Genomic DNA, 26,905 nt, shown 5'->3' on the forward strand with positions numbered 1-26,905 from the left:
CAAGAGATGCCCACTTTCCATCTATCTTGTCTAGAATTCCTCACTGAACCAGAAGGTATGTTATAATCCATTATTTACAACAATATTCAAAAATTCAAATTCATCTACCAAAGTCAGTAAAGCTGGCATTTCTGACATACTGGCTGAGTCCACAACACCACTCTCAAAGTAGCTGACATTTTTCAGGGCTTATTTTGGTAACTTGACGAGATGCTGCTGAAATACTCACTATAGCAGCCCAGTTAGTGTCAATAATAGAAAGTGGCTGTTGAAAAAAAATTAATATAAAAGATGGAAACATCGGGAAGTTAATGGTGTGGTCCATTCTGATATGATGAAGCAGAAAGAAAAACATTTACTGCAAAGGCTCCTAAACGCTAGACGGCGTTTTGATTTAATAAAATCAGTGAAATTTAGTTCCCTCTGAAATTTGGTCATTGTGATATATGTTTATTTCTGTAATATCTAAAAAAAAACAAAAAAAACAAAAACAGACCATTCTGTAGCTGGGAAGTTATTTAATTTGAGGGGATTCCCAAGCAAATAACGTGCATGAAATCGCTCGCTTCGTGCAGTCAATCAGACAGAGGAAGTCCGTGTGCACATGTGCAGGTTTACTTTCTTCTTCTTGGTTTTATGGCAGCTGGCTTCCACAGTGTTGCATTCCTGTCATCTTCATGTTTACCTTGACCGTGCACTGACAGTTACGCCATTCTGTCATTAAACGAACAGCTGATCACACTGAGGTGCTCGCTGACTGCCGATATTTATTAGTTTGGTCCTGCGTTTCCTTTCCTTCGCGACATAATGTATTTTCTTCTTGCTTTCCGTTACTGTAGTCGGTCTTTCATGTTTCATTCGCACACTCACATCCGCCATTTTTCTCACCTGTTTCAAATTAGTATCCCACAATGCCTTGCGCGAACAGGGAAAGCCCATCACGTGATGCATGACGCAGTATGTTGAATTGGGCCATGGTGAAGCAGGAAAAAATAGCGGAGAATTTAGGGCCACGTGACTCTAAATTCATTAATTGTTCTATTTAAAAAAACAAAAAAACTAATAAAATTGGAAGTCTGTGATCCGAATTCAGTAGCTTTCAGTCCACTAAACAAAAATAATTGGGTGTCAGGGAAAATTCTTTTTATGACCTACTCTTGAAAAATCTGAAAGACAGTCTACTTTTAACATACAAACCCATTTCTGTGAAAAGAAATCATGCTGAAGTTTTACAGAAATGACTTTAGGCAGCTCAACTGGTCTCTTTTGAGAAGACGTGAATTGATTTGCCCCCAGAACAGGAAGTGTCATTCTAAACCTACTTTAGCTTTTCATGATCAAATTCTGGAGTGTTCTGGTGTCTATCTATGGTAGATATGAAAACTGTTTCCTCCAAACTTTTCCAATAAGTAACACCTAGCTTTCTATATCCAAGGACAGAATAATGTGTAATAAGGCCATCATGACATAATTATAGTTATTGTACTGTTCTATCACTTGTAAAAACATATCTGCAATGAAATAATAATTTATTACTGGTCTTACCACAAAAGAGGACATTGAACATGATGCTATTTATTTATTTACTTACTTACCTTTAGCACAGAGATTTCTTGCCCTGTACACCTTGGGAAACCTGCTGGGGCGTGGAGGCTATGGATCAGTTTATGAAGGTGTTCGTAAGAAGGATGGACAACAGGTAAATGGCAATACATATACTGCAAATTCGACTTATCAACACAAAAAGCATTATTGACGTTACTGTATTGTGTGCGATATGATCAATCTTCATTATCATGTGCTTCATTTTCATCATCATTGTCCTTATTTGTGCATGTGCACTTGCTTCAAGAAAGGGTATGATATAAATTTATGTCCATGACTTGAATCTATACCAAGCTTGCAGGGCTAACATTTTTTGTAGGTGTAGCCCTCTTTTCCCTCAGAGGGGTGTAATAAGTGTAACCTGGGTCCGTGGGTTAGGTTCTCACCTGTTAAGCCTTTTAAGTAAACTATGAGACTTAACCACCCATACAATACACTTGATACGACAACATAAACTTGCTATGCTAACCAGTGAGTGGACACAGAGGCAGTATAAAAAGAGAGAGTATCTCATCTCATTATCTCTAGCCGCTTTATCCTTCTACAGGGTCGCAGGCAAGCTGGAGCCTATCCCATCTGACTACGGGCGAAAGGCAGGGTACACCCTGGACAAGTCGCCAGGTCATCACAGGGCTGACACATAGACACAGACAACCATTCACACTCACACCTACGGTCAATTTAGAGTCACCAGTTAACCTAACCTGCATGTCTTTGGACTGTGGGGGAAACCGGAGCACCCGGAGGAAACCCACGCGGACACGGGGAGAACATGCAAACTCCGCACAGAAAGGCCCTCGCCGGCCCCGGGGCTCGAACCCAGGACCTTCTTGCTGTGAGGCGACAGCGCTAACCACTACACCACCGTGCCGCCCAAGAGAGAGTATAATAAAGTGTATTATAACAAGACACAGTGTAACAATACCCCTTGCCTGCATACTCTACAAGACCTGAGCCAAAGAACTCTTATTAACAGTGAGAATATCAGTACAAATGTGTGAAATGTGTATTAAAAGGTGGCCTTACTAAAGGTTGTAAAACAATAGCCCTGTGGCAATATAGTAAAATCGCCTATTTAAATATATAAAAAGGCAAAAAGATGCTGACTCAATAATAAAAGGCTGAACAGTATATAATAAAGTTATCCTGCTATTAGATGCTTTAAATGTATATCAAATGATTAAATATGATGAAAGACTATAATACAAATGGATTGAACAGCTATATGTTTGATCTGTATAGAAAAGACTCCAGTGTGAAAATTCAGACAGTGTAAACAAATATTTTCAAGTGTCAAAAACTAGTGATTCAAATATGGATAAACTCCCAGTGTCTAACTCTTTGCGACTGATATGAACCCAACAGGATGGATACAGCGCACACAATACAACACTCAGTACCATTAACCAGAATGCTTAAAATACTGCAGTGAAGTCACTCAAACTACACATAAATGTGATCGCAGAAAAGCCGGCATAACACAAGGAAAAGAAAAGCCCCCGTTGCAGGCCTGTTTAAAACTCCTGGCAAAATCGTTGACGATCCTCGCCAAAGCAGGTATCTTAATCACAGTTCGCGTGACAGTCACTCCAATGTCTCGCTCAGCAACATTTCAACTCACACGGTCAGTCAGTCAGTCAGTCAAGTCGGTCAGTCAGAGCGCGCTCCCCCTTGATGATGCTCCCTCGATGGCTAACCTGAGGAACCTCGAGCCGCCTGGTAGCTCGAGGTGCTATCAGGCAACATATGTCCCACGTCGGCTGTCTGAGGAACCTTGAGCGTCCCGGTAGCTCGAGGCGCTATCAGACAACTCCTACGTAAGGCGAATAAACAATACTAATACTATACTATACTACAATTACCACAGCAAGATGGATGGCTAGCAACTAGCTTGTTAGCAGGCGCGAGCTGAACCCCAGTGTAGTGAAGGGTAGCTAGGCTATGAGCAACTGGTTAAAAGTAGCTAGGTCCAATTCTCTCTCTCGTGCAGATCCCGTTCTCTTCACGCGAATCCTCTCGCAGTCTGCCGTGTGTGTGCGTGCGTTACACCTCTCTCCCCATCAGATCCCACCCACTGTGTGCTCTGATAGGAGGACAGTGAAACTGACCATAAACGACCGATGATAATTATTTATTCCACCAGCTATAGAGTTAGGTCTGCCCACTTAGTGCTCTCACACAAACCATGTAAATAAAACAAAGTAACAATACTTAACGGTCAGTGGAAAATAACTAGCAGTGCTGTGTATGTGTGTAAAACAGCTAGCTAAGGGACTATAGCTATACCGTGTACGTCTGCAGCTAACATAAACAATACATAAAGCAGTACCCAGTGTAAGCATCAGGGGTTATAAAATAACCCTGGGCTACATAGGTATACTTTTCAAAACTAAAATCCTCATTGGTTTTTCAAAATGAAGAACATTTAAATGCTCTATTATTTCTCAAAAATAATACCACAATGACAGTAATAGGCTACTGACATTTTGTTATTTAGCAATCATTTTAAACACACCAGAAACATGGAATTCAAGTCACAAATTGAAATAGAAGTAACTGGAAGAATAGCAACAATATGAGACTCAATAAGGACAATCATTCTCATGGAAATATGGAAATGCTGCTACAGATTACATCTTTGTAAATGCAGTTACAATATTCCTGCAAAATTTACTGATATTATTATTCAGTTATTCTGCAAAAATCAAATTGATTAGCTAGTTAGCTACATTACACTACCAACTGTCATAAGGTATAGGGCAAGCCATTTCTGAACCTATAAATAGTAAACTGCAAAATATATAAATATGTTTAGTTGTACAATCTGGTTTAATTAGATAACATAGTGAGCAAAGCTTGTACTCCAATTAATGCTTCCTTCACTGTAGTTCACTGTTTCTCAGAGCGACCACCGGTGGTCCGCGAGTTGATGTCGTAAAATATCATGTTTTATCAGCGTTTCTCAATTCACCTATGTGATTCCAAAAGCAAAGTTTTGAGTCGCACAGATGAGTTGTTTTCTATATTGAATAAAGTCTTATGCAAATTCAAATAGTAGCCTATTATTTGAATTTGTCTGACATGAAGCAAGTCAACAGTTTTGTGACACTGCTTATAGCTACATCAGTTTAGATTACACTTTCATATCAATGTCATCTCTGAACATGGAGGGAATGTGGAATGCAGAGAAACTACAAGTAACCAAATTAGGCTTAGCATCAAATTGTCAAAAAGGTAATGGATTGGTGGCTGAAGACTGGGTCAGTCAAAGGAAAAGCACAAGAAACATCTGGCAAGAACAAGGACAAAGTGCAAAGACATGATAATTCTTTGTTTGAGAAAACAAAGCGGCGCAATCGGATCAATGTGGCCCCCAATATGAGATTAAAACTGTCCAGTTTGGAGCCAGACATTGCTTCACTGATGTATCAGAATAAGCAGCACAATTGTTCCCATTAAGATTGTTCCCATTAAGAGAATTTATTGTTCCCATTAATGAGTGAATTAACTATACTATTTGTAAAACTGTAATTTCATTTGTGTATAATTTGTGATATACTGTTGAAGTAGGCTGACTGTTCTTTGTTCAGGATCTTTAGGGGGTTAGGTGGTCTGCAATTTTTATTATTATTATTTTTTTAATGGATAAAGTGGTCCTTGGTCTGAAAAAGTTTGAGAAACACTGCTAGTTCTACCACTTTACAAAAGAAAAGTTGTCATTTAAGGCTGCCTTCCTATTTGCTTCTTCAAATTTGTTTATGCTGTGAATTAAACTGGACAAGCCTGACTACACTGAAAGTTTTCCAACACTATTTGTCAACTCCTAATGTGAAGGGTTGTTGTTTATAATAATTATGTTTTGTTTTTAGGTTGCAATTAAATATGTTCCCAAGGATCCCTCAGACGTGTACATCACCATTGTAAGCACTTATTTTACTTATGTGATAGGAGCAGAGGTGGAAAAACTGGATTGACAAAGTAAAAGTCCTGCTTAGGTTTTCCTTCTGCCTGTGCTCTCAACACAGGTGATTTCACCAATTAGCTCATCAACCTGGCTTAGGGGATGTGGTAATTAGGATCAGCTGGTTCATTGAATTGGCTGGAGCAAAAATGTGGCAGGGTTTTTACTTTCTGCACCCGGGTTTTTCCACCTCTGGATAGGAGCAACAAATTCCAGTTTACAATTACTAGATAGACCAAAACTATGTTTCCAGGATGTGTTCATTTACATGTGCCTGCTACTGTCAACAAAAACAATTCATCTTGTAGCCATGTTTCAGCATAACAATCCTAGATGCTAAATTAGCTGCTGTAGCTAACTACTTCCATAAGTCAGCAACCCCACCCCAATAGCACGGTGATGATTGCTCATAAAAGCATTAACCAGCTTTTAGGTTTGACTGATTTTATTTGTTTATTTTTTTTACAAAATTTGCCTTGTTACAGATATCATACATTTCTGTTAATGTCAATGGATGTAAATGCTAATATACATGACCGTTAACTAGATTGCATAAAATCACAAACAGAAGCAGCAACATAGTCATTAAAAATTGATCAAGTAATATAATGTAAGCTAAAGGTAAGAGACATGTCTTACTGAATGGGACATGACCTGCCACATATTATGCACATTAGTAAAGAACTGCAGTTGAGTTGAACAGAAGCGAAACAGCAAAGTTATTCCTCTAAAAAATAATTCCTTGTTTTCATGCTTGTTCCATGTCAGTGATTATTACATCCGGATGTTGCACAAAGTGCAAATTTGCAAAAACCTTTATTGAAGCTCTAATATCAATTCCACTCAGTTGTGACAACCTGGAAAGCCTCTAAAAAAACAAGAGGGTACGCCATAGACACATCAGTCTTAGCTCAAAGCAGCATCTAAGTTTCACAGACTGCAGCTATGATTTTTCCGATTCAGATTTACAACCTAACATTCATAACGAATATCAAAAAAGGAGTGTGATTCTGGAGTCAGCATCAAGGTTTTTTTTCAATATCACTCCAACTATATCCTCCCATCTCCCATCATCATAGTTTACATTTCATTTTATTCTTAAGAGTTTCATTTCTTTAAAGATTTTAGTTGTATACCTGTAAACCCATGCTAACTATGTTTATTCTAATGTTAGCCTGGCGAGTCCTGCAAGCTCCATACAGAGGTGGCGTTAATGCAAATTGTATCAAAGCCACCTCACTGCAAGAACGTTCTGCAACTTCTGGATTGGTTTGATATGCCCAACTACCTCCTGTTGGTGCTGGAAAGACCCATCCACTGCATGGACGTTTATAATTTGTGCATGAGTCACAAAGGCATACTGGATGAACCACTGGCTAAAATCATCATGCTGCAGGTGATTCATCTTTTTTTTTTTTTTTGGCCCACTAACGCTACCTCTTTAGAGAACCAGAGAATTAGTTATAGAGATATTGCTAGGGTTATCAGATGCTTCACAAACTAACAAGGTCCCATACAGATGGAAAATACAAACTGACACACAAATGCAGATAATAATGGTAAAGAAATAGTGATATTAACCATAACAACCCACAACAGCGTAATTTGAATTTGTTTGTGTGTGTAATTTAGATGTGTGTGTGAGTGAATTGTTTTAATGAAGGTCTACTGATGTATGGTATGGCTGTGACTATGTGATGCGGCTGTGAGGGTCCAGTCTTGTCACTGGTTGTTCTTGCTATCGTATAGTACATAGATATGGTGTCACTGATGTAAATAATTAGATAGAATTAAATTCACCATGTTTTTTTTTATCCAGGCAGATAGTTTCTTTCTTCTTTGAGGGGTTTGAGTGAGCTTGATGGTATTCTTTGATTTCATGCTGCAGGTGCTTGAGGCTGCCCGTCACTGCTACAGTCGCAGAGTTTTCCATCGTGACATCAAGGCAGAAAACCTTCTTTTCAACACCGACACCATGGATGTCAAACTAATTGACTTTGGCTGCGGCGATTTGTGGCAGGACACACCCTACGAGGAATATGCAGGTTAACTGCACATCAAGGAGAAACAAAAATGGCATAGAATTGAATGGACTGAATATCTAGTATATCTATTTTGCTGATGATGTGATTGCTGTTTTACTCAGGAACTCCACAATTCTGGCCTCCAGAATGGATTCAACAGGATGCGTATTATGCCGACTCTGCGACAGTCTGGGGTCTTGGCATACTCCTCTTTAGTCTTGTATGTGGAGAAATGCCCTTCCAAAATGAAGAGGAAATTGTTGATGGGAGCCTCCATTTCAAGCCTGGTTTGTCTCAAGGTGAGAAAATGCAGAAGCATCACATTGAGATATTATAAAAAGCTGTAAATCTGAGAGAAATGACACTGAAGTTGAAAACGGAAGTTAAAAAGTAGTGACTAAATTTAAGTCTCTGATCACATCACTGTCCACACAGCCTGTCACCATCTGATAAAGTGGTGCTTGGAACAGGACCCTACCAAACGGCCAAGCCTCACACAGATCAGCGAACACGAGTGGTTCACAGACGTCCTTCAAGAGCAGGTTCTAGACCAGGTTAGCCAGGCAAAACAGATCAAGCCTAATTAAAATTAACCAAGATAGTATGTAATCCTGTTGTTTGGATCACATGATTTGTACCAGATCACAGCTGAGTTCTTTAAAAATAAAGGCTTATGTTTTGTTATATTAACATGAAAGAACCATGAAATGAACATGAAATATAATGAGACATGACATTCTACAATGTTCTATTTTAATATTTCATTTAAATGGCTTTGTTTGTTTGTTTATTTCACAGATCCTGTAGCCTAGACATCATTGGAAAATGTCATGTGGATACAATAGACTGGTACTCCAGCACTACTGTGTTCAAGACTGAATACATCCCGCGACTCTTATTAACAATATTCACATACTGAGCCATGGGCCAAGGAGCATTTGATTTTGATGCAATCCGGAAATGTATGAGGGTCCTGGATTTTCTTGTCTATTCCCAACGTAGCTCAAACAAGCTTTAGTATTAAACATTATTTAGTATTGTACAGCTTTAGTATTATCAAAACATTTCAGAAGACTTGAGAACTTGTTTGTGGGACTCTGTTAAATTGGTGTTCTGTGTATTTACCTTTTATTTTTCTTTGGACAGTATATGTTACCAATGGGTCAGACTACTAAGAAGAATAGATTCAGTTTTCATTGAATCTATACATAGACATACACATCTGTAGTGCCAGATGTCAAACCTTTTGATAAGGTCTGTCTGTCTAAAAACTTCATAAAGGGGAAAAAAGAGATGGACTGGTAGCAAGCAAAGAGGAAAAAAGGTAGCTAACAGACTTGGCAATCTGGCTTTACAGAAAAAAAGGTCACATTTAAAAATCTTGAGGTAAGTCTGGATTCTGATTGAAATTTTAAACCACACATTATCACGTTACTAAAACTGCATTTTATCATCAAAGAATTTTAGCACAATTACAAGATGTCAAGAAACTGATCCAGGACCTCCTGTAACCTGAACCTTCCTGTAACTAAAATCTGCATCAGCAAGAATATTAACATGTAGCAGAAAACAAGGTCATATTAGATGAGTTTTACTGTAGATTAGCCAACTGGCTTTCTGTTTCCTTTGGAATTAATTTGGAAATCTTATCACTAATTTCTAAATCTTGTAATCACCTTCATACATCTATTAACACATAAAAAACCCTTGTTCCAAATCATTTAATGTAAGCCTTCTCCCTGTTCCAAATATAAAACTTGCGGTGAAGCAACCTTTTATTTTTAGCACTAAAACATATTTTCACTTTAGTATTTAATTAGCTTTTATTATTTTATTAGTTTCCTTACTTTCACTGTAATGCTATTTTTATTAATTCTTGTATATTTTATTTGTTATTGCCTTGAATTTTTATTGTATATTTTTATGTTTTGTATTTGCTGTATTAGTTTTTGGATATACCTGTACCATATTTTTATTCTATTTCTGTTTTTTTTTTTTACTTCACACTGTACAGTAATTTGAGCTCAAATTTATATGAAATGCTTTGTAATGTGCTATATAAATAAGTTTTTTTATTTTATTCATTTTGGAAACTTGAGTCATCTAGAATGAATGTTAATTAAAACGATCTCATACTTACTGCAGTGAAGAATCAGTCTTGTTTTTGCATTTTGATTTAAATATCTGATGTCTGATTTATTGAGAGAAACCCTCATAAAAGTTTCTGAAGTCCAGAGTAATGCTTTACCTTTAACAAAACATAGGATCATGGGGCATCACATCCAGTGACAGGATTGGAGGCCATGCAGGTGTAATATCTAGTGTGTGTTAAGGTAGCCTGCTCCACCGTAAATATGGGTGTATTCACTTCAGTTAAATTAGTTAAATTTCCATGAAACATCCATGCACACTGCAAAAAATTGAAAACTGAATTTGAGGAGAAAATTACTTAATACAAGTCAAATAATCTTGCTGCATGGACAGATATTTTTACTTGATGAGACATCTTAGCGGGGCGGCACGGTGGTGTAGTGGTTAGCACTGTCGCCTCACAGCAAGAAGGTCCTGGGTTCGAGCCCCGGGGCCGGCGAGGGCCTTTCTGTGTGGAGTTTGCATGTTCTCCCTGTGTCCGCGTGGGTTTCCTCCAGGTGCTCCGGTTTCCCCCACAGTCCAAAGACATGCAGGTTAGGTTAACTGGTGACTCTAAATTGACCGTAGGTGTGAATGGTTGTCTGTGTCTATGTGTCAGCCCTGTGATGACCTGGCGACTTGTCCAGGGTGTACCCCGCCTTTCGCCCATAGTCAGCTGGGATAGGCTCCAGCTTGCCTGCGACTCTGTAGAAGGATAAAGCGGCTAGAGATAATGAGATGAGATGAGAGATGAAATAATCTTGCTGCATGGACAGATATTTTTACTTGATGAGACATCTTAGCGGGGCGGCACGGTGGTGTAGTGGTTAGCGCTGTCGCCTCACAGCAAGAAGGTCTGGGTTTGAGCCCCGTGGCCAACGAGGACCTTTCTGTGCGGAGTTTGCATGTTCTCCCCGTGGGTTTCCTCCAGGTGCTCCGGTTTCCCCCACAGTTCAAAGACATGCAGGTTAGGTTAACTGGTGACTCTAAATTGACCGTAGGTGTGAGTGTGAATGGTTGTCTGTGTCTATGTGTCAGCCCTGTGATGACCTGGTGACTTGTCCAGGGTGTACCCTGCCTTTCGCCCGTAGTCAGCTGGGATAGGCTCCGGCTTGCCTGCGATCCTGTAGAACAGGATAAAGCGGCTAGAGATAATGAGATGAGACATCTTAGCATAAATTGGTTGCAGTCGAGAACTAGGTTTAATAATCTCAGAACTGGTGTCTTGTATTCTTCTAATAGGACATGCTCGATTGTTTCAACAATTTTCAAGATATTTTCACTTGTTAATATATTTTTTACAGTGAAAATAAAGCATTTGGTGTAGATTCAGTGTGGCAATGTTTGTAAGCCATATTAACTGGACCTACATTCATTTCTAAATCTATTTTCTCCTATTGTCCGTTTGAAGCTACAAAGTTGTTAAAATATTGTAAAAATGATTAGTGGATATTTCAACAACAAAATCAGTGGTCATACTGTATAATTAATTAGTTGTGATCAGTTGCTGAGAAACTTGAATAAAAATTATGCAATGAAAAACATTTTAGCTTTATCTTTTTGTAAACCTATTATCTTTTAGAATAGGTTGAAGAAATGAACAAAGCATTTTATACTTTATATTCCAAATTTTACAATTACAAAATGAAGTGGGCCATTATATCCATGTATGGCAATAAATCAATGGATACATTACATAGACATGAGTGTTTTACTGGGAAATATGCCACTTGTATTTTTCATACGAGCTACAGGACATTGAGATCCAAAACTGTGACATAAATCTCTATATGCCACTCGTGAGGATTTCGTTGAATTTTGATTAATTTGGGTACATTTTTTGAACGTGTTTATATAATAAAAAAAAAAATACATGTCGGCGTGAAGATATGAAGTTTATCTTCTCATGTTGAAAAACTTGTATTTTTCAGACAAAATTAAAAAAACCTTCAAAATACTAGCACACCAGCTGTTATTCACCATCAGACGCATACCACCTCCTTTTGTCTTCCCCGACTCCATTGTTCTGTCCATATGGTAAACCGAAAACCCCACCGTCTCTACTGTGTGGTCCATTACCACTGGGTTCAGCCAAGTCTTGATGAAGCAGAGAAGGTTGCAGTCCTGAATGTCCCTCTGGAACTTGACTATGGCCCTGAGGTCATCAAACTTGACATAGCTCTTCTTGTCTTGGCTGTGTGTATGTGTGTCTTGTGAACATGGACACGATTTTTTGGATTCTTAATTTAAAAACAGTGAACCTCTTCACCTAACAAACTCTCAATGCTGTAGTACACAGCACCGAGTCTATACAACTTGTATGGATTGTATGATTATATTTTAGGTTAATTTTGCATCGTATAATTGTAATTCAGTTTTGAACACATTTGCTGCAATGATTACGTGGATATGTTTATGTAAACCCAGTTTTGGAAGAAAGACATGATTGTGTGATCAACACACTGCACTTCACCCGTTATAGAGATTAAAGTTTTCCAGAGGACAGACTTCACCTGTTCTGGGAAGAGGAAGTGAATATTTAGTTAAACATGGACTAAAGTACACTGATTACATACATGTCAACCTTTGGTCAATCAAACCTGTATAACCAACCTCCAACATCCGTATTTCCCTTATAAAATCCGTATAAGATGCAAATTAAAATAATTTACCTAAAATTTGAATGATAATTAACAATGATATATCCCAGTTACTTTTTATTCAATATTAATAACAATAAACCTTCAGAATGAATACAAAGTATTTTTCCAGTCTCACCTGTGAAAGGTAATCCCATGTGATCTCGTTTGGATGGTAAACCTGTTGGTACAGTTAAACGCAGCACATGAATGAGGCATCTTTATTCTCGGCTACTGTCTAGACGCTATACCAGAGACGGTTGAAGAATCTCCACTTTGCCACATCCAATATGGATGACGTATGATTCTACGCAGAAGGCGGCATCTATGTTTATATGTCTATGACTTCACGGTTGGCGGGATTCTTGCAATGCGGTGTGCGCATGATCAAAAGTGGAATGAAGTCTCGCTACCACAAGATAACGCGCGATTTCATAAGACTCTTTACTGGCTGTCTGTGCTGTACAGTACGTTTATCATCGTGGGAATTGATTATAGCTCTAAATAAATATTGAAGTTTTTTTTAAAGAATCCGTATAACTTTATTTATACGCCCGTATACTACGTTTATTGAATCAAATCTGTATAAAATACGGACATTCCGTATAGGTTGACATGTATGAGATTATGCCACAAAGATTTTAAAATATTATTGGTTCTGATTGACAGATGTGAAGAGAGGAACTTTACAATATAGATATCCTGATCTCCTAGCTGTGAATCTGATGCATCAAAATGTAATGCTTATAGACCTGGCATTTAAAACAAGCTACAGATATAGTGTTAATTTTTATAGGGATTTGTGGAGATTACCAATTAAATTTAATTCAGACAATTGATAGACAGGGAATATTGCAAAAATCTGGGAACAAATCCCTTACCAAGAAATTTTTCACCAATGTGTTGGTAAAGGTGTCTACTAACACATTAAAATAAATAAATAAATAAACTCCCATAGGAAAACCTGGGACAACTAGTGAAAGTTGAGGTATCCAGAACCCCATCTGGGGAAAAAAAAAAAACCCTGAAAATGTTTGTCTTAATTTAAGTTAATTAACTTGTGAAGGATCAAACTATGGGTTTCTCATGATTCTGAATCAACTGCAAGCATTTGTTTTGCACCAAAACTATTCCTTGGTGGAAAAAAACAGTCACGCCCACTTTTCTCGCTACTTGCATTTATTTTTAAAAATAAATGATGGTGGGTGCATGCAAGTCAAAAAATAGCTTTATTACTTTCTTATAATTAAAATAAAGTAAGAGAACACGAGAAATGTAAATCTAGAAATAAGTAGAAAACAGGAGTAATTGATATACTAGATGGAAAATGATGCTGCTCCACAATGTCCAATGCCTCCAGAGTCAAGGATTCAGTCTTCTTCAGACTCTATATCATGGATACCATTGTTGTATGTAATGCCTTTACAACTTCTGCATGCTGGGATACACTTGACGCCATTCTTCCTGCAGCTGCACCGCCGGTTGCTGTAATCTCCATTGCAATTGCAGCTCATGAACTGGAGTAGCTCCTCAGGAGCCATTGGATCTAGTGTCGGAACAGGCTCATACCCATGAACCCCTATGGTCCATCCATAGTCACTGGGGTCCAAAGACACGCTCTGCAACAGCATCTAGTCCCGGGTTTGGAGATAGGTATGGAGAGAATGTTGTGCAGCTGCACCCTCTGTTGGAGGTATAGAGTCTCTGGTTTGATCAGCCCGGTCGCCGCCTTCCGTGTGAACATGTATCGAATGGTAGCCAAAAGTGTGGCGAGTGGTAAATGTGCTGGAAAATTGCAATGTCAGCCCTGATTACCGCATCCTTAGTTGCCCGTATGTCAAGGAAGATGTCCATAATGTTCATTAATGTCCTTTACACAAAACATGTTAAATAGATTTGTTTTTCCATGGCCCACAATTGCAGAAACTGTCACAACCAGTGAAAGCATGACAAAAGAGCAGGTAGTGCCTCTATCTTTCGGAGAGAGCTTCTTGGATCCTCTTGACATCGTAAGAACCCTTTGATGTTGTCAAGAATAGTGCATGGTTGATGCTTGAGCTATGGAGCAGCAGCATTATGAGCACACCCATATCTTCCGCCAGCACCTGGAAATCAATATGAACAAAGTGTCTTGAACTGTACTGAAACAGTGAATTTAAAAATTGCCAAGTTATTTAACAATGCTACCCTTTTCTGAAGATAAAAAGGCATTTGTATTACAATGTGGCACATTAAAAAAAAAAACAGCACATCAACACAAAAAATCTAAAGTAATTGTAGCTGATGTAAGTACCTACACAAAAATTCTGACCTCAGAGTCATCTGTAGCAGCCGCCAATGCTGCTCTCACAATCGAAGTGTCAGCATCATTGTCACACTGCAACATGGTGATCTGATGTTTCTGGACTATTGGAGAGGAGATCGAGGAGCTCACACTTATGAGTGTTGTCCAGGAACTTTGCCTTTGGTGTACAATGTATCATATGGCCGAATCTGTAGATTACAGCAGGAGTTCTTGGTATGCCGGATGTGGTTGTGATCTTTTGGCAAGCTGCTATAACCATCGAAGTGGTGATCTGAGAGCGATTGCTGAGACACTGGACGTCAAGGGAGTAACTTTGATTTTGACATTGGTGGGGACACAAAAGTGATCCAAGGCAGAGCTTCCGAAAGGTGTTTTTTTTTCCATTAGCAATCATAATTTCACGTCATGCAGATCTTATAGGTTAATGCAGATTTTGTTGAGTTTTTAAAGCTCGACGGAAACCCTGCACTTACATTCTTGACTTTGAAGAAGAATGAACGAATGTCTCTTTTCTTGGGAGGGGGGGGGCGTCGTCCATAGTACTCAAGTCAGCATGCGAGTCGTAGGGCAAGCATGCATGGACATCGAAGTCCAGCTCAATTTGTAGGCTGACGGAGAGTGGGGGGTGCGTGGGGTAGGTCAGGTGTGTACGTGTGAGATACGGGGGGTTGATGGGTGGGTAGTCACGGCTGCTGTGGGAAGTGTGCTGCTTTTACAGCAGATGGAGTGACAGCTGGGATAGCCAACCATGTAAGTTAGCAAGAAACAGGTAGCTAATATCAGAGAATGATATCTACGTTAGGGGGGGGGGGGATTATTAGCAGTGTCATACATTTAACCCTTTGTGTGCCATATAATCATTGCTCAGGTTAGGACATCGGTTTTATTCAGGGTGCGATTTGTCAAAAAACCAGAAGGGGGGGGGGGGGATTTTTTTTTTTTTTAAATCATGAAACGTCACAAAATTAAGGTAACAATAGGCTAACAGCTCAATAACATCCGATGATATCAAATGAATAACACTAAATGAAAAACACTAAACCAGAGATAGTAAATTCATCTTCCTATCTCTCTGACTAAATACACTAACACACAACAAAGTTCGCATTGCTTGTCGCGTTGCTGTGATGTTTCTCTCCCTCCGGATTAAATGGACAGTGACTCAAAAATCACTAAAATACATGAATACTAAATGAACAGTTTGCTCTGATGGCGCAATTCATGTGGCCTTTTCTGCTTTCCCATCGGTGCGCCATCTGCCGCGTTTCGCCCTTCTTTAATCCACATTTCTGCGAATTTCTCAGCAGGGAAGGAACGCACGTCTGGCCCATTGACAGCGAGGAAAAGAAGGCTGTCAGTGTGGATACATTCATTCTGTTGCGCTAATCAATAAGGATGTGATTCATGGCGCCAAATCCATGTTCTCACACTGGATATTGTTATTATCTACAATGTACCTATTTGCTGGGGACGTTCGTGAACATCAAAGCTGCCACTTCGGGTCATTTTGAAAGTGAGTGCAATATAGACCATAGAAAACTGTCACAACATGCCTGTCATGTCAACTTTTTTTTTTGGTTTGTTTGTTTTATTGATGGGGTTGTCCCTGAGGATTTTTTTTTTTCAGCAGAGATAAAAACCAGAGGGGGGGGGGGGGGGGGGGGGGGGGGGGGGGATGATCCCCCCAGCAAATCGCACCCAGGTTTTATTGATCGTGATTACACAGTAGTGGCTGAATATTGGTAGGGACACGTCCCTACCCAAAGTTACGCCCTAGCTGGACGTAGCTCAGGTAACTGTTGGCAATCTCCTGCCAAGTCTGAACTTGTTCCCATTTCAGCATGTAGAGAAGCCATCCACCATCAAACTGGAGCAGGGTTGATCAGTGAGGTCAAGCTCCTTCAGGCTAGTCTAAGAAACACCTTCTTTATTTGCCTTGTTCATTTTGTGATCTTTGTCACTGAACAAGGACAAGGGGTAAGGAGTCAGCTCATACTCTAAAATTGTCTTGACTGTCATATCCCATTGAGCAAAAATCATCAGTTGGTTGAAGAACTTGAGCAAGTTTAGGTGAACCTTCGTCTCATTGACCTTGCGTATCTTTCTGAGCGATGTCAGGGCCTGTACCTTAAACGTCACCTCCATGGTCGAGGTCACTGACTTACTGTCCAGCTTTATCTGCATATCCCTCCCTACTTTAGCCACTCTCTCAGCACTGATTGCATCACCTGAAGTGCTCGTGAATCCTGTTGAGAAGGACACAAGCAACTGGTTATCTCGATTGTGGTCAAAGGGGTTGTTCTCCTTGAACCATTTGAGGACAAGTCCAACTGCTTCAGTGTCTTGCTTCATCTCTGTGTTGGCAAGGTCTTTGTGGAGTGGACTATGTTTTTTAATGCCTTCCTCCGTGCGTTGGTTAACATCAGAAAAGTGGTTGAGGGTTTGCACCCTATAGAGATCTTGCATGTGACGTCACAGCCGATCCAGATTGTGACAGATGCCATCGTGTCGGTCAAACGCCATATTCCGCCTTCTACTTCTACTTCTGCTTTTACTTCTACCTTTTCTTCTGGAAAACCCTACTATATACAATTCTACTACAACGGCTGCGGCTACAAGCTCTCCCTACCTGTGCACGGTTTTTATGTTTTTTGTGTGTATTTTTGCGTGTTGTTCGTCTGTACCGGACTTCAATATCCACTACAACTGTATGGACTTACTGGACATTGGTTTCCAGCAGAAAATGACAGTTTGTAGCGATTTCCATCGCATGCACAACATTCCGGATGAGAAAAAAAAAAAAAAAAAAAACAACACATTCCGGACGAGACAGCGAGGTCTCCGTGGATTGTTATTGAAGCAAAGCGACGGAGGCGGCGCCGGGAGCTGAAGCGAGGCTACAGGCAGAGCCGGCCTGTTGACTAAGCTCAGAAAACAGCTACTCAAACCTCCACTGCCAAGCCTCTACCTCTCCAACGCCAGATCCATGTAAACAAGATGGACGATTGGGAATTACCTTATTCTATAATCGGCTGGTCAGTGCTATACTCAATACTTAAGTGACTTACCCATCCAATGAGGATAGTTATTTTCTTGTTTACAAGATGCCACATCTGAGTCGCTGACAAATCCTGAATTTCTGTAAAGATAACTGTCCAGAGATTTATAAGCATGCAGTGCTTCACCACTGAACAGCGAGGGAAAGTTGATGAGGTAATCATACACGTCCGGGTATTCCGCTGGCAGTTCAAAATCCGGTCGTGAAAACTCCGTTCGGAAAGCCATAAGGGTCACAAATCTGTAGATCGTTTATTTTAGACATATATCTAGTTATCTGTTCATTAGAAAAATGAGCCGTGTAGTCCGTCAGTTGAAATTGATCCATTCTGTACACGAGTGCAGCAGTATTCAGCTGTGTTTTAGACCGACAAGATGGGGGTTGTGTACTTTCCGGTCACGTGACTGCAAGATCTCTATACTTGTGGCCAGAGTCACTATTCCTCATCCTCCCTCTGCTCAACCCACCTTCTGACTTGGCTGCCTTCATCATATTCTGCTCGATACATGTGTCACATACATGTCAAGTACAGGTGCAGGAATAAAGTCTACATCCATACTGTTAAACCATACTGCTCAAAGGGAAAAGCCAGTGTTACATATACTCCCAACACAATTGTATGCCCCATACATGTATAACCTGAGCGAGAGTGGCGCACAACTGCACAACATAATGTCTAGAGCAACACTGCCAGTAATTGATCCCTGCAGAATATATTTTCACGCAAAAAAGGGGGTTATGATGAGCAGGAATAGTGGGTATAGCCGTTTCTCCACTAAGGGGTAGTTTTGGTGCAAAACAAATGCTTGCAATTGAACCCTAGTTTGACCCCCCCACAAGCTACTTAAGGCAGAATTAAACATTCAATTTTTCGCAAAAAAAAGTCCCGGGTACCCCGACTTTCAGCAGCTGCCACGAGTTTTCCTATGGGAGTTGAATTTAAATTTTTTGAAATGCATGTTAGTAGACACCTTTACCAACACACTGGTGAAGAAATTTCTTGGTGAGGAATTTGTTCCCAGATTGGCCTGATTTCTTATAATATTCCCTGACTATGATTTTACTTTTCATCTTAATTTTAGTCTTATAAAGTTGTCCTATACTCTAGTGATTTTTATGTAAAAGGCCTTCACACAGCATATAATTGTCATGTCTGCACCTGCTTGCACTCAAAATTCCACTTCCCAGAATTCACAGCAGCCTTCAAATATGGCTATCACAGAGTACAACATCCATCCTGCACCTCACTGTACACAGTAGCCAAGCCTTTTGTTACTGCTCTGCCTGAGTGGAATTGAAGCTTGTGTCACCCAGCCTACCAACGCTGTGTCGCAGGCACTCCAAGCCCACCCTGTGCCAGTTATGAACTCCAGCACACTTATTCCCCATCGAGAAGTTCTTTGGAGAAGTGTCTGAGAGCAAGGGATTTCTGCTGCTCCTGTTTTGCACTGCTCAGATGGAGACCATAGACCAACAAAAAAATTGCTCAGTGTATCAACCTTCTCACTGGTAATAGTGCTCAAAGTGGGCAACCATTGTATGGGAGAAGGGTGGAGAACCCACATCCTCCTACAAGTAGTTCAATGAGTAGTTTTGCTGAGTTTTTGACCACAGTCCCGAAGGGGTGGTGGTCAGTGAACAACTACTCACCACTAAACAAGGGAGGAGAGGAGTTGCTGATTATGCTCTTGAATTTTGCATGCTCGCAGCAGGAATTGACTGGGATGAGGCCATCCTCAAAGCTGGATTTTGTCAAGGTCTCAGTCCCAAAATTCTCACTGAGCTAGCCTGTCAGGGTGATCAAGCCTCTTTCAACTCTCTTATTGTATCCGTTGATCAAAATGGGAGTTTCAGGGACATTGACTTCTGGCCATCACCCTCAATCAAATGGCCAGGTGGAAAGGGCCAACCAGGAAATTGGGTGCTTCCTCAGGGTGTCCTGTGTTGAAAACCATAGACTGGATACAGTACCCGTCATGGGCTGAATACACCCAAAACTCTAACATTCTGCCACTCAACGCATGCCCTTCCAATGCATACTCCACTATCAACCTCCCCTCTTCCCATGAGACAACTCTCCTACAAACGTACCCACAGTAGACGACTGGTTCAATTGCACTGAACAGGTGTGGGAGAGTGTCCACCAGTGTTTAGTGCAAGTGGCTCAAAGATACAAGCACTTTGCTGACCATCATAGAGGGGAACACCCCAAGTATAACCCAGGTGACAGAGTGTGGCTATCAACCAAAGACATCAGGAACCCTTAAATGTTGGGGAAAAAAACCCAAAACTTCAGTGCGAAATACACTGGCCCCTTCAAGATTCTGCAATCATAAATGTCACCTACAAACTAGACCTGCCCGAAAACAGCAAACTCTCAACTACATCCAACATATTTTGCTTGAAATCTGCCATCCTTTGTCCTTTAGCCACCAATATTCCCTACACTTCACCTTCTGCACCCCTCACCCTCGATGGTCAACCTGCTTCCATTGTTCATGACATCCTCAACCCTCACCACAAAAGGAGGAAACCTAGAATACCTGCTCAAATGGGAGGGCCACAGCCCCGGGGAGCACAGTTGGGTCCCAGCCAAGAACACCTTAGACCCACTCTTTTGCCAAGAACTCCATAAACCAGACGTCGCCCCCAGGGCCACCCAAGAAATAGTATCTGAGCTCCTCAGGGGGATGGGTGGTTTGTCACATCTGCACCTGCTTGCACTCAAAACTCCGCTTCCCAGAAATATGGCCACCACAGGCTACAAAATTGACTTTGCACCTCACTGCTCACAGTCTCCTGTGTTCTAATCATATGCCCCTGTTCACAATCACCACAGCTCACTATTTCAGGACTTCAACTCTCACTGCAAAGCATATGTGCTCAGCTCTTTTTGTTTGACTTTAGCAAGCATATGGTTATATTTTATATACAAGTTTTAGTGTGTAATTTCTGGTTTTACATTTTGTGCATTTGAGAAATGTTCATTTCAGTTGCAATTCATTACAATTTCATTACGGTTTCTCTTGTACAACCCCAATTCCAAAAAAGTTGGGACAAAGTACAAATTGTAAATAAAAATGGAATGCAATAATTTACAAATCTCAAAAACTGATATTGTATTCACAATAGAACATAGACAACATATCAAATGTCAAAAGTGAGACATTTTGAAATTCCATGCCAAATATTGGCTCATTTGAAATTTAATGACAGCAACACATCTCAAAAAAGTTGGGACAGGGGCAATAAGAGGCTGGAAAAGTTAAAAGGTACAAAAAAGGAACAGCTGGAGGACCAAATTGCAACTCATTTGGTCAATTAGCAATAGGACATTAACATGACTGGGTATAAAAAGAGCATCTTGGAGTGTCAGCGGCTCTCAGAAGTAAAGATGGGAAGAGGATCACCAATCCCCCTAATTCTGCACCGACAAATAGTGGCACAATATCAGAAAGGAGTTTGACAGTGTAAAATTGCAAAGAGTTTGAACATATCATCTACAGTGCATAAAAGCATCAAAAGATTCAGAGAATCTGGAAGAATCTCTGTGCGCAAGGGTCAAGGCCGGAAAACCATACTGGGTGCCCGTGATCTTTGGGCCCTTAGACGGCACTGCATCACATACAGGCATGCTTCTGTATTGGAAATCACAAAATGGGCTCAGGAATATTTCCAGAGAACATTATCTGTGAACACAATTCACTGTGCCATCCGCCATTGCCAGCTAAAACTCTATTAGTTCAAAGAAGCCGTATCTAAATAATGATCCAGAAGCGCAGACGTCTTCTCTGGGCCAAGGCTTATTTAAAATGGACTGTGGCAAAGTGGAAAACTGTTCTGTGGTCAGATGAATCAAAATTTGAAGTTCTTTATGGAAATCAGGGATGCCGTGTCATTCGTACTAAAGAGGAGAAGGACGACCCAAGTTGTTATCAGCGCTCAGTTCAGAAGCCTGCATCTCTGATGGTATGGGGTTGCATTAGTGTGTGTGGCATGGGCAACTTACACATCTGGAAAGACACCATCAATGCTGAAAGGCATATCCAGCTTCTAGAGCAACATATGCTCCCATCCAGACGACGTCTCTTTCAAGGAAGACCTTGCATTTTCCAACATGACACTGCTAAACCACATACTGCATCAATTACAGCATCATGGCTGTGTAGAAGAAGGGTCCGTGTACTGAACTGGCCAGCCTGCAGTCCAGATCTTTCACCCATAGAAAACATTTGGTGCATCATAAAACTGAAGATACGACAAAAAAGACCTAAGACAGTTGAGCAACTAGAATCCTACATTAGACAAGAATGAGTTAACATCCCTATCCCTAAACTTGAGCAACTTGTCTCCTCAGTCCCCAGACGTTTACAGACTGTTGTAAAGAGAAAAGGGGATGTCTCAGTGGTAAACATGGCCTTGTCCCAACTTTGAGATGTGTTGTCATGAAATTTAAAAATCACCTAATTTTTCTCTTTAAATGATACATTTTCTCAGTTTAAACATTTGATATGTCATCTATGTCCTACTCTGAATAAAATATGGAATTTTGAAACTTCCACATCATTGCATTCCGTTTTTATTTACAATTTGTACTTTGTCCCAACTTTTTTGGAATCAGGGTTGTAGAAATAACTAATATAAAGGAGGACTGGAAGGGTTTCGGTCATAAAAACACTCATACAAGACAAGTGTGTGCAAATAATTCTCAGTAGTGCAATAATCACTCTTCATTTCTTAATATTTTCTAATTTTTAAAATATTTTAGTATAATTTAATATTAAAATATTGCAAAACATTTCCTAATTTTTTTCTTGATATTAAGTCACCTCAAAGTCAGTGAGTGATGCTCAATAAATTCTGCTTTCAAAAAAAGGAAGCTGAAATCTCACTGTAGTTTGTGGAGATGATCATGATTTGTTGGTATTGTCATACATTCTTTAAAATATTTTGTATAATTTGAAAATGGGTTATATGACACCCAAACTAAAAGTAATTACTTTATGTAGTCCTGTTCTCAGCAATAGAATCATCAGTTATTTACTTTATTATTATTATTATTATTATTATTAAGAAGCTTTAAAAAAAAAAAAAAAAATTACCATGGAAGTGGAAAGTTTTTTTTTCCCCCTCTACCAATTCTGAGGTAGGAGAGCACAGCACTGATTCAGGTTTCACCAAACATTATGCAAATCAATTCAAACAATGTCAAGAAAAAAACAACAAATGAACATCTCATCTCATTATCTCTAGCCACTTTATCCTGTCCTACAGGGTCGCAGGCAAGCTGGAGCCTATCCCAGCTGACTACGGGCGAAAGGCGGGGTACACCCTGGACAAGTCGCCAGGTCATCACAGGGCTGACACAGACAACCATTCACACCTATGGTCAATTTAGAGTCACCAGTTAACCTAACCTGCATGTCTTTGGACTGTGGGGGAAACCGGAGCACCCGGAGGAAACCCACGCGGACACGGGGAGAACATGCAAACTCCACACAGAAAGGCCCTCGCCGGCCACGGGGCTCGAACCCGGACCTTCTTGCTATGAGGCGACAGCGCTAACCACTACACCACCGTGCCGCCCCAAATGAACATGTATTTGATCTAAAAGTAAATCAGTTGGATGTAAAAGTTGATTGGTTGATAACATTCTTGTAAAAATCTGCTGGAAGGAAATGCCCATGAGTAACAACAGAAGTTGTGATCATTACACACACCAAAAAAAACCCCACAACACTTGGTTTTCTTGGGGTGACCTCAGTGACTCCACACCTTTCAGAGTGCATGCAGGGCAAGGTACAGCACCTATGAGGGGGCACAAAATACATGACAGAAAAATTTTGGATGTTCACTAAATAGAACAGGTAACAAACTAAAGTTAACTCTAAAGTTATGCCAGTGACTGGAAAAACCTCAGGGATTCACCAATTAATTACTAAACAAAGCTTAGACTCAGGGACCAACCAAATTGGGTGCCAGAGACAAGCATCACCTTTTCAAAAGGTGATTCATTGTTTAACCAGTTAAGGCCAATATTACAGTTACAACATGTAACAAATTCAGTGTGATTGTGTTTATGTTCACAATACATCATGAGTCATCACCGACCTCATTCCATCAATCACACAACCATCTTAGCTGATCATCTGGCAGCAGGGAAAGGAAGGAAAATTTTTTTTTATATTTTATATATATATATATATATATATATATATATATATATATATATATATATATATATATATATATATATATATATATATATATATAATATAAGTGCTGTCAAGCGATTAAGATATTTAATCGCGATTAATGTCGCAACTGTCATAGTTAACTCGCGATTAATCGCAATTTAATCGCACATTTTTGTCACATGAAAAACCATTGTAATTCTCTTACCAGCATAAAAAAGTGAATGGGCTTGTTTTGTACCAATGGTTTTTTTTATTGCAAAGCATAACACATCTTGACACAGCCACTGCAAAGTGAAACCTAAGCTGAGCACCGTGGCTCTTCGTCCCGAGGCTAGCAAGAGAACCATGAGTGTAGTGATCTACTGCTTGATTAATCTAATCAGAGAGATAGGTTACACAGTGACGGTAGGCTTGACATGCTTGATTATAATATAAAAGTACACTATTATATTAACTTTAAGTTGTTCATTGATAAATATTGCATTGAATCTGATCTTTACTGTTTCAGCTCACTTAACACATTTTGTACTTTTACACTTTCTGCCTGTTGATTCGTCGTGCTGTCTAATCAGAGGTGACCAAATTTGCATATTACAGGAAGGATTTCTGGGACAGCATTGAGTTTACAGTTCAGAGGGATCTGGCTTCTTTAGACGCCGTCTTCTTAAAACTGAATAAATATTTAAAAAGAGCCAAATGAGCCAGTCTTTTGAACGGCTCTTTTCAAAGAACGGATCAAAGATGCGGATCCCATCAAAGAGCCATAAATCCCATCTCTACTAGCGTGCCCTGCCCCCGCTGGTTCTTTGGGGGAGGAGGGCAGAGGACTCTGGCTGTGCGGGGCGTGGCATTACAGTCTAGCTGCTATCGGTTTTCTAAGTAAAGTCTCTGTTCCAAGTTCCTGGCAGTTTCAAAAGCTTATGAAAAACCTACATCATGTCACAGAGCGTTAATCTCGCGATTAAAAAAAAAAAAAAAATTTAATCGCCGTTAAAATTGAGTCAAGTTAACGCGACATTTTTGACAGCACCTATATATATATATATATATATATATATATATATATATATATATATATATATATATATATATATATATATATATATAAATAAAAAACACACACACACACACACACGTGTGTACAGGTCATGACCTTCAGTTAATGTTTCAAATGTCGAGAACTATATCAAGTAATCAGAAAATAAAAATCACTCAGGCCTCTTTAAGTTTGTCCATTTACAACTCAGTGTGTAGGCCTGTGTGAGGATCATGTCAACTGAGTATAAAGCTCTTTGCAGTGTTCCACACTAAAAATTCTTACTTGGATCAAACATAAAAAAAAAGTGCATCATTTTTCCCCCAAGTATTTTTTGTACATTTAGTGAACTAATTGGTATTTTGAGTTGGGAAAACTCAATAATATGCATTTCACTGTCTGTTATTATTAATTAAGTCAGGTCTATGAGAAATTGAGTCAAGTAACTGAGTAAAACCAAAGTAAAAATGTCAGTATATTAAACACAGACTTAATTTTCATTTTAAATTTTACCTAAGAATTTGAGTTGAATGAATGTACTCAATTTTATTAGTTTTGACCAATCTCCATCTTGGATAGAGGTAATGTTGAAAACTGTCAAATTTTTCCCCTTGAAAACATTAACATTGTAAAAATTTCACAGACATGATTGCTGATTACCTAAACGCGGCTGGGTGAGCGTGTTCGCTCCTGACTCCGCCGCGGATATTTCATTTGGTTGCTTGGCTCTGTATTGGTACTTCGACACTGCTTGTTTATCGTCACCTAATCCATATTTAGGTAAGTAGAATAAACAGCGGTCATGTTTATGTGCTGATTGTCTCAAAGCTTTAAGGCAAGTAAAAAGTATTTTCAACTAAACCGGTTATGAGTGAGTCCACTCGGACTTCGGCAGCCAGCAACCTCTAATTATAAGTTTCAGTTTCACCGCGAGCACATGGGTATTTTCTCGCCTTGTAACTTGTTTATTTCAGCTTTGATTGCTGATTACCTGAACGCGGTTGGGTGAGTATGTTCGCCTGACTCCGCCGCGGATATTTCATTTTGTTTGCTGGACGCACTGCTAGGCTTGCTCAGCTGGAAAGCAGTTTGGACTCTCGACTGCCCCCAGCACCGAGCGACTACGCTCTGCCTCCTAAGTCGAGGAAGCGCCCTAAGCAGCCGTCACGGGAGGCTCCCTGTAGGCCCAAGTACCAGAAGATGGACCCCTTGGTGCAACAAGTGGGCACCTTGGCTCTTTTTGTATTGATTTATTTCGCAATAAAAACATAACATAATATAAATATAATAGAGGATAACACAAAAAGTAAAAATACTTTTCCATTGTGGTCCTTCAGAGCTTGCTGAGATTAAGGCTTTGCTCTATAACCTACAACCACCTGAAGCACAGCCTGCTGATGCTCTCGCCTCTGCTGCTTCATTTACTCCTCCTGAGCCACAGCCTCCGGTGCTGTCCCCAGCCGCGGAGCTTCAAGAGGAGGACGTGCTTTCCACTATGGTCAAGCCCGTGATAAAAATGGCACCTGGGGTTGGACACAGCACCATCTGAAGTACGGATGCAGAGTGCCTTTTTTAGACTCCCCCTCTGCTGTTTTCACTGTTCCACCTTCAGCCCCCTTTATTGAGGAGCTGTAGAGATACAGGATGCGTCCAGTCAGGGTCTGGTCAGCATGGAGGCGTTGAGACCCGACGCTCGCTGTCCACGGCCACAGTGTCGTTTGACCGAAGACTTCATCGGGAAGAGCTATGACACTGCAGCACGGGCTGCACGCATAGGCAATTCGTTATCTCACCTGATCCTGGCCCAGTCTCAGGCTCTTCAGTCTTCTGGAGCAGACCCATCACTGCAAAGCCTAAGCGAGGCCTCGCTGCAGGCATTTGCTTTCATGTCCAGGGAGCTGGGCAGACTAATGTCGTCTTTAACTCTCGCCAGGCATCAGGTATGGTTGG

General features: G+C 40.1%; 1 protein-coding gene across 1 annotated transcript; it reads left to right on the plus strand.

Moving 5' to 3' along the window:
- The first annotated feature begins 6 nt into the window (after positions 1 to 6).
- LOC132886242 (serine/threonine-protein kinase pim-1-like) lies at positions 7 to 26,504 on the plus strand. Its single transcript, XM_060920802.1, has 8 exons — positions 7 to 55; positions 1,602 to 1,699; positions 5,475 to 5,525; positions 6,741 to 6,962; positions 7,455 to 7,611; positions 7,713 to 7,889; positions 8,026 to 8,144; positions 26,295 to 26,504. Exons 1-8 carry the CDS (start codon positions 7 to 9, stop codon positions 26,502 to 26,504), a joined length of 1,083 nt encoding a protein of 360 aa, XP_060776785.1.
- Positions 26,505 to 26,905: the final 401 nt, after the last annotated feature.

Source organism: Neoarius graeffei, chromosome 5 (genome assembly GCF_027579695.1).
Source record: "Neoarius graeffei isolate fNeoGra1 chromosome 5, fNeoGra1.pri, whole genome shotgun sequence".
NCBI classification, from domain to species: Eukaryota; Metazoa; Chordata; class Actinopteri; order Siluriformes; family Ariidae; genus Neoarius; species Neoarius graeffei.

Excerpts from the sequence above, each read along its gene's own strand:
- LOC132886242 (XM_060920802.1), top strand. The coding sequence starts at position 7 with ATGCCCACTTTCCATCTATCTTGTCTAGAATTCCTCACTGAACCAGAA. Across the intron at positions 6,963-7,454 it reads CTAAAATCATCATGCTGCAG|GTGCTTGAGGCTGCCCGTCA; the intron begins GTGATTCATCTT and ends TTCATGCTGCAG. Across the intron at positions 8,145-26,294 it reads AAGAGCAGGTTCTAGACCAG|CTTGCTGAGATTAAGGCTTT; the intron begins GTTAGCCAGGCA and ends GGTCCTTCAGAG.